This window comes from Entelurus aequoreus, linkage group LG08 (genome assembly GCF_033978785.1).
Source record: "Entelurus aequoreus isolate RoL-2023_Sb linkage group LG08, RoL_Eaeq_v1.1, whole genome shotgun sequence".
In the NCBI taxonomy this organism is placed as follows: Eukaryota; Metazoa; Chordata; class Actinopteri; order Syngnathiformes; family Syngnathidae; genus Entelurus; species Entelurus aequoreus.
In genome coordinates, this window is record NC_084738.1 from 19,898,990 (window position 1) to 19,908,389 (window position 9,400).

Sequence of the window (9,400 nt, forward strand, 5' to 3'; positions counted from 1 at the left end):
TACAAAGAATTGCTATTGTGACATCTAGTGGACACATTTAGAAGAGCTGTTTCTTTCATTCAAAAATTCCGGCTCATTTTTATACTTAGCAAACTCATCCCGCGGGCCGGATAACACCTGTTCGAGGGCCTAAACTGGCCCGCGGGCCGTACGTTTGATACCCCTGCACTGATTGGAGCCTACGTACCACTGTTTGAGAACCACTGGCTTACATACGTCTGTTGAAGTCAACTAAAATGTTGCTGTGTTCAGACTTTGCAGGGTTGTCCGATGAGGAAGGCTCCTCCGAGGTCTTCCTCACCACCGATAGCGACTACGACTCCAGCCGAGCCCAGAGCCCCCGCGAGCTGGACCTCCTGCCCCCGTCGCCGCTCTCCACCTCGGCGCCCCTGGAGCCCCGTGGCTTCCTGCGCAGCGACGGCAGCGGAAGCGGTAGAGGCGGCCGAGGAGGCGGTGCACTGAGGGACTCCACGCCGGACGTCCTGCAGGCCTCAGAGCCACAGCGAGGGAGGGACCTCGGGAGGTGCGGCGGCGGCGGCGGCGGCATCCGTTGCGGGGGCGAGCGGCGCCAACGGGGTCCGCCCGAGCTTTTTGACAGCGATTTCATTCTGCCAAGCAGACAGATTGAGCTGTTACACATCACCGAGAAGCGACAGGCCTTTTGTGTGCGCACCAGCAGCCTGGAGTTCCCCTCGGCTGTGTCCGCCAACCGCCAGTCGTACGCCCGCCACGACACTTCGCCCGCCAACTCACCCCAGCAACGCTGGCACAGGCCCTCGTCGGTCGACCGCTGCTGCTCGGCCGAATGCGCCGCGGCACGGCGCCCGCCCGCACGTACGCTGTCTGAGGACAGCGGTACCCAGCAGCTCTCGTCACCAATGACAGCCGCCCACAGGAAGGGGTCCCACGCCACCCTCAGAGTTTACCCCCAGTACCGCACGGGCCTCCCCAAGGAGACCAGTGTCAAGGTACATCTTTGGAACTATACTCTAATTCTCTTTTAATGCGCTTTTAACTTTATTATTTTTTCAGGCAGAGTTAGCTGGTGCAACACTGTCCTGACCCTGGTTGTTTGATGCCTTGCTCAAGGACACTACCAGTAGCAGACTAGCGCTTTTCTAGGACCTAACTTAATGAATTCCATGAATACATTTTTGATGATTTGTTTGATGTTACAATATAGATTATAAATATGATTTAGTTGTGTTTGAATTGGGAAAAAAAAAAGAAATGTACTTCCTTGTGGACTCATTCCCCTTTATAATGAAGATAATCATTAATAATAATAATACATCCTCAAAGATGGTTAAATGTTTATATTAAAAGTTTAAAATTTCAACTTCCATTTTAAATTATTAGTAATTATTAATAAATTATACTTCTTGTCATGCCCAACATCCGCTCGGACAGGCTACATAGAAAATTACTGAATATCCATCCATCCATTTTCTACCGCTTGTCCCTTTCGGGGTGGCGGGGGGTGCTGGAGCCTATCCCAGCTGCATTCGGGCAGACAGCGGGGTACACCCTGGACAAGTCGCCACCTCATCGCAGGACCAACACAGATAGACAGACAACATTCACATTCACACAGTAGGCATATTTTAGTAATTATTTGAATGTTAAATTATAGTTAAGTTAAATGTTATAAGGATAATATATAAGTAAATATTATACAAATGATGAATAATATTACAATAAAAATAAAAGTATGAGAATAATAAATAATATTATTTATTGTGGTTAAATTAAATGTTAAATTAGTTCCTTTAAATAATCTATTGCATTATTATTATTTATTTTAGTTATTTTTGAAATACTATATTTTAACATTATTTATTATAAATTGAAGGTATTAATTTTTACTTTTAAATGCTAGGTCAAACCTTAATAAAAAAGTAATAATAAAAAATAAATGTATCTTCTAATGAAATAATAACCATAATAAAATAAATAAATAAATACAATTTTATATATGTATATATATATTTATGTATATATGTATTAATGTGTGTATATACATACATATATATATATATATATATATATATATATATATATATATATATATATATATATATATATATATATATATATATATATATATATATATATATATATATATATATATATATATATGTATTTACATATATGTATATATTAAAAATATAAATAAATATAAATAAACCATTAAAAAATTATGAAAATATAATTAATCAGTTCCAGAGTCAAATGTAATGAAAGTGCAAAAAGAGGTTGTAAAAATGTTAATGGTAAAACCGAGCAAAATATGAAGGATACCAATATGTACCTTATTCCCCCTCATACCATCACTTATATTCTTGTAAAAAGTGTGTAAACACACAAAAAGCCAACAAACAACAATATTTGTAGTTGTTTTGTCTGGATTTTGTACCGTTAGAAAGGCCCATTTGGCTTCAAAATGTCTTGGTGCACAATAAAATGATGTCATCTCTTTGCTTGCAGCTCTGTGTGACGCCGTGCACGTCGGCGGGGGAGATGGTGCAGCTGGTGGTCCAGGAGATGAACCTCGTGTCTCGGAGGATGCTGGGTGGCGGCGATCAGGAGCAAGGCGCCTTCTACGGCCCCGAACAGTTGAAGCACTTCGGCCTGGTGCTGGTGTTGGACGAGAGGGAAAAGTGGCTGCAGGACGACTTCTGTCCCCTGGAGTTGCAAAACCCCTGGCTGAGGGGTAAGTTGTGTGTACGCATTAAGGAGTACTCGCCGCTTGCACTCAAACACAGCCGAGGCACCACAGTGTGACGCCGTACGGGGCGTTACTTTTATTATTTAAAAAGATGTTTTTTCTCTGGACACGAACAAAAAAAAAAAGGATTGTCAAAGTGTGCTAAAAAGCTGCAACTTCTATCCTGGCCGCCATCATGGCTTCTGCTGAAGACCTGCAGTCGGACTTGTGAGCTTGTAAAAATAACAAACCAGCAAATTGACTCCTAAAGAAAGAAAGAAAAAAAACAAGCAATACTTTTATGTTTATAATGAGGAACAAAACATTGTCTTCTTCCAACAATTATGTTCTTTTATGTTACTGTTGTGAACAAGTTGAGTGTTTTGGATATGACCCACAATGCACCTGGTTACTAATATACTTAGAGATTTACCCTTTAAGAGGTCCTCAGATTTCACCCACACATTTGACCTGAAAGACAAAAAAAAGTCTGCTTCAAAAAAACTGCAGTCAAAATATGATACATTCATACATTTAAATAAGTCAATCTTTTTCATATCAAACATTAATTATAGTTTTTGTCTTTTTAAAGGCCCGTACGTTAACATAACAATATCGTTTTTTGAATTGCAAAACAAAATCCTTATGATGTTTATACATTTGCAGTGTTTCCTAATTTGGGGGCGTGGCTGACATAGCAACACAATCCTCTAATTTGCATAATTGGCCTTGCTGCATTTGCAACAAGTGAGTACAATTCATGAAAGGCAAACAAAATATGTTCAGACATACAAATCTGTCGCTTCTTTTTTCCAAGTGTCCCAAACAAACCCAAAATGCTGTTTTAAGATGTTGACGAGAGCGTCAGAATCGCCCAAAAATCCTTCACGAGATTTGTTGATAGTCACTTTTTAGAAAAAGAGCATCTTGAGGCGTCTGATTATGCGCTAGATGTAGTGACAAAGTAGACAAGTTGGCAACACTGGTCCATCCTGCTGAGTCTTTTTATTCTCTGGCAGACTAGGTGCATCATAATGAGCAAGGGCAAACATTTGGCATCACATTTGTTTGATATTGAAGACATTAATATGTAGGAAACACTGATTTTGATACAGACATCGAACCAAAAAACGTCTCTTCACTCAGAAACGGCTGCAAAATTCTAACAATTAATACTTTTACACGTTTAACCAATCAAAGTACTTCAACTTGAATTTCACAGTACATATCAAATATTAAGTATAGTTTGGGGATTTTAACTTTTAAAAGTTTCCATAAGTTAAAGCACACATATTGTACTTTTTTATACATCTACTTTACATCTGGAAAGTATCAATTTTATTATCTTACAGCCTTATGAAATAAGGCTGTAACATAATCAAATGTGGAAAAAAATGTCCTCAAAATTCTACACACAACACCCCATAAAGACAATGCGAAAACTTTTTGTTAAAAAATGTAGCAATTTTTTTTTTTTTTTTTTTTCTTTAAATCACTTGTACATAAGTAAGTATTCACAGCCTTTGCTTAACACTGCATGCTTTGGATGGGGAAAAGTAGCACCATCTGGTGGATAAATATGAAAAAAATATGAGGGGCAGTTTTTTCCATGAAGGGTTTTATTAGTTGACACTAAGAAAAATGTGGGATGCATTTTTTTTTATTTTTTTTTGGTAAATTTTTTGTCATGAGGAACAAATGTGCCGGCGTTTCTTTTTGTTTTTAAAATGTCAAAACAATCTCTTAAGGGTTAACTTGGCGCAGGTGCTTTTATTTTCAGAGGAGTTTCATAATAAATAACTGGAGAGAAAAAAAAAAAGAACTATTTAAACGGGAGGACATTTTACCCAACAACAAAAGGACACCTCTCACTCGGATATTTATTTTGAAGACTTTTTTTTTCGTGCTCGACTGAAATAATTGTAGCAACAGACGAAGTTGGAGGACGGGTCGACGTCGCCGCCCCTGGTTACCGTGGCGACCTAGTGTTTACAAAGTGGACTTTGCTTCAAAGGTGCATCTACTGTATTAAAATGTGTTTTAATAACGACGGCTGTGTTAGCGCTTAGCTTTTCCTTTGACTCCATGTTGTCCAAAGTGTTGTTTTTCCCTAAGAAATGTAAATAAACACGCCAGCGTGTCGAATGTGGGACGGCGGGGGAGGCGGAAAGACGAGGACTTTGTTGGTTCGTTTACAAGGAGCTGTCGGCGGAGTCGCGAAGGAGACGTCGCGTCACTTTTTTTGAAAATCTATTTTTATTGAACAATAAACGAGCGTGACCAAGAACGAAGTAAAAAAAGCTGCTTTCTGTCGTCTCTCTGAGCACTTCCTGTTGGAGAGGGAGCGCCACCTGTTGTTAAACTCTGTTTGGCCATCATCCATAAGTGCATCACATTTTCTCTGGAGCTTATTCCGCTTCACTTTTGTGACGCACTTACACACACACACACACACACACACACCAAATGAACCAGGCTCCTTGTAATGACCTCACACCCGCAGTCGATGAAAAGCGAGTGGAGGGCAGCTGTGTGTGGCGGTACAAATGAGCACATGGAAGCCTCCAGAAGGCGTGTGTGTGGACAATGAATGTCCTCATGCACTTTTCCAACTGGACCGCTTCTTCTTCTTATCTGGAACTATTGTCCCATCAAGACATCGAGTGAACGCGATCTAATTCTAGTCAATGCTTGATCGCCTCGCACTCTCCAGCAGCCATTTTTATTACACTTGAGCTTCTTAATACTGTCGAAATAATACTTTAAAGGAGTCAACGTACAGCTTGTGTATCAAGCTTCTATATACCCTTGACCAGATACTGTAGTAAAGATGCATGCCCAATCACTTATAAGAAATGTATTGATTTTTAATCATCTGACTGGTTACTAAAAGGTCATAGTGTATCCATCCATCTTCTTTCGCTTATCTGAAGTCAGGTCGCGGGGGCAGCAGCCCAAGCAGAGAAGCCCAGACTTCCCTTTTCCCAGCTACTTTGTCCAGCTCCTCCAAGGGGTCAAATGAATCATAATGAATCATTTTCGGTACTATACCACCTCTGAAAAGCACCGGCCCCGCAAAACCCGGCGCCCCTGTTGTCATGGTTTACGAGCAGAGGAGCATGTTCGGCGGCACACAATCACAGAGTACTTACAAGCAGACACAGTGTGTAGACAGAAAAGGGAGAACGGACGCATTTTGGCTTAAAAACTAACGATAAAGGTGAAGTTATAACACTGAAAAGCCCTCATGAAGAGGTGTTTTAAGACATGGCTAGTTAGCTAGCGGCTAATGTCGGCAGTGTTTTAGCTACTTCTGAATCACTAATCCTGGTCTCCATGGCGACAAATAAAGGAAGTTTCTTACAAGTATCATCCCTGCAGGACGAGGAATAGCTAAACATGCTTCACTACACACCGTAGCTCACCGGCTTCACAATGTAAACAAACGCCATTGGTGGATCTACACCTGACATCCACTGTAATGATACCAAGTACAGGAGCGCATCTAGTCGATACTACTATGATTACGTCGATATTTTTTGGCATCACAACATCTTCTTTTGTTTTTTTTAAATGTATGTTATGTTTATAAACTCAGAAAATATGTCCCTGGACACATGAGGACTTTGAATATGACCAATGTATGATCCTGTAACGACTTGGTATCGGGTTATAACATTTTAACAGAAGTGTAGATAGAACATGTTAAAAGAGAAAATAAGCAGATATTAACAGTAAATGAACAAGTAGATTAATAATTCATTTGTATAGCTTGTCCTTAATAATTTTGACAAAATAATAGAATGAAAAATGACACAATATGTTACTGCATATGTCTGCAGACTAATTAGGAGCCTTTGTTTGTTTACTTACTAATAAAAGACAATTTGTCTTGTATGTTCACTATTTTATTTAAGGGAAAACTTGCAATAATAAACATATGTTTAATGTACCCTAAGATTTTTTGTTAAAATAAAGCCAATAATGCAATTTTTGTGTGGTCCCCTTTATTTAGAAAAGTACCGATAGGTATCGAAATAATTTTAGTACCGGTTCCAAAATATTGGTATCGGGACAACACTATTCATGTTATTACTTACTTTCCTTTTTTTACCCAACCAATCTCCAATGTGGCTACAATTAAAGTAAAAAAAAAAAAAAAAAGTTCATTCAAGACATCTATAGATTTTCAATATGGGATTCATTTAAATGTGGGGTATAACCATTCATAAAGCTTTCAAACTTTAGTCAGACCTTGTCCGTTCACAGCACGGGATCTATTGATTTTAAATATATGTGGCAACAAATTGTCTGCTGGGGTCAAAGGTCACCTACTTAACATTTAGAACTATTAATGTTTTTGGTAACACTTTAGTATGAGGAACATCCATCCATCCATTTTCTACCGCGTATTCCCTTCGGGGGCGCGGGGGGCGCTGGAGCCTATCTCATTTACAATCGGGCGGAAGGCGGGGTACACCCTGGACAAGTCGCCACCTCATCGCAGGGCCAACACAGATAGACAGACAACATTCACACTCACATTCACACACTAGGGCCAATTTAGTGTTCACCATTAATTAGTTGCTTATTAACATGCAAATTAGTAACATATTGACTCTTAATTAGTCATTATTAAGTACTTATTAATGCCTTATTCTGCATGGCCCTAACCCTCTAACCCTAACCCTCTAACCCTAACACTAAACCTAACCAAATAAGTCTTAATTCAGTTTTGTTACTTAGAATATGTTCCCCATACTAAAGTGTTACCATTTTTTTAAATTCTGAGGAAGAGATCTATTGATTATGAAGAAGTTTTGATATCAGCGCAAGACTTGAGATATTAGCCTGCTCAGTGGCCTTGTGGTTAGAGTGTAGGTCGTGAGTTCGAACCCCGGCCGAGTCATACCAAAGACTATAAAAATGGGACCTGTTACCCCCCTGCTTGGCACTCGTCATCAAGGGTTGGAATTGGGTGTTAAATCACCAAAACGATTCCCGAGCGCGGCCACCGCTGCTGCTCACTGCTGCTGCTCACTGCTCCCCTCACCCCAGCCCTATCAGGGGTACTTTAACTTTAAGACATCTAATGAGATTGATTGATACATGTAACATGTCCAATCTATTTATTTTGTCATTTCCTCATAGATTGTTGTTTGGGAACCTTTTGTGAGTAAAAATTCTATTGATTTTGAGTAATATCCCACCAAAAAATGACCAATAAAGAGGAAATCACAGGAATGTTCTCTTATTTGCACGATGTTATGCTATTTTCTTTACAATTATTTTGAATGAATTTAAATTCCATTTACTATTGAACAAAAATAAATAAATGTGTGATCGTTGCTCTGAATGCACGAAGCGTCTCCGGAGGCGAGATGACGGTGCATATTTTTGCACGGTGCCACGCTGTGCTGCGACGCCGTGTGCTAAAATGCGTCGGTCGCAGAGCTCGGCCAGCTCGCTTTCAGCAGGCTCGTATCCCGGCGCTCGCCTTGCTAGCGCCACATGTTTTCTCAGCTCCTGAGCAAATAAAACATTGCATGCTTCCCTGTCAGCAGACACTAATGTGCGCACAAACACACACGTGTTGACGCACAAAGACAAGTAGCACCAAGAAGATTTACACTTTTGTTCTGTACGGAGACAAAGGCGAGCCCTATCTGCAGCAGTTTGTCGCACACACACACACACACACACACACACACACTTACAGGCGTCCTCTGCGACACACTACGCCTTTAAGAGCGGCTCTTTGCTGTTTATTGACAGTAACTTAAGAATTGTACTGGAATTCTGGCACCTCCTAATTTTAAACCTTCTGACTCCCGAAGGACCCGGGGCTAAATATAACCGGCTGGCATATATCTGAGCAGCTATAAAGACAACCTTCTAAAAACACCTTGAATAGTGTCATTCATGCCAGTCAGGGGAAGCACGCTCAGCTCCGTGACTCATCACAATATACGCCCTATCATCGAAAAAAAAAAAAAACATTTGGTCAGCAATTTGCATGCAATGGGCTGGAAAATTGCCGGCCAAAATATTCGATGCAACTGCTAATGAGTTCCAATGTCAAAAGAATCTCTCAATGCAAAGAAATTATGTACAGTTTTGCTATATGTTTATTATTTCATTGTTGTTGTTGTTGTTGTCCAGTAATGTGTCATATACTCAGAGCTATTTGCTTTGTTTTGACCCTGCTCTCTAGCTGTACGTAATATTCTTTATATTTTTTAATTAAATATTGTATGGATTTATGCTTAATAAATATGCAATAATTTGAAATATTATTTACATTTACTGAAATGTTATTATAATTAATTATTAAATGCTATCTATTATATTGTATTATTTATATAATTATACTAATTAATATACTACACTAAACTACACGTCATAATTCTGAGATATTTCAAACATATTTTATATTTTAACAAAATACAAAAGTATTTTTTGTTATAATTAGTTAAATAAAATATTCCTTTGAATTAATTAAAATAAATATTTCAAAGCAATAATATTTTTGGTATTATTAGTATAAGTACCCCCGCGACCCCGAAAGGGACAAGCGGTAGAAAATGAATGGATGGATTAGTGTTAGTATTATATCAATGTATTATCCATCCATCCATCCATTTTCTACCGCTTGTCCCATTCGGGGTCGCGGGGGGTGCTGGAGCCTGTATT

General features: G+C 39.3%; 1 protein-coding gene across 1 annotated transcript in view; it reads left to right on the forward strand.

The window, feature by feature from the left end:
* LOC133655579 (ankyrin repeat and fibronectin type-III domain-containing protein 1) overlaps positions 1-4,757 on the forward strand; it is a 148,513-nt gene extending 143,756 nt beyond the window's left edge. The window contains 2 exon segments of the mRNA XM_062055856.1: positions 253-968; positions 2,488-4,757. Coding sequence (XP_061911840.1) covers positions 253-968; positions 2,488-2,784 — 1,013 coding nt within the window. The 3' untranslated portion in view covers positions 2,785-4,757.
* Positions 4,758-9,400: the final 4,643 nt, after the last annotated feature.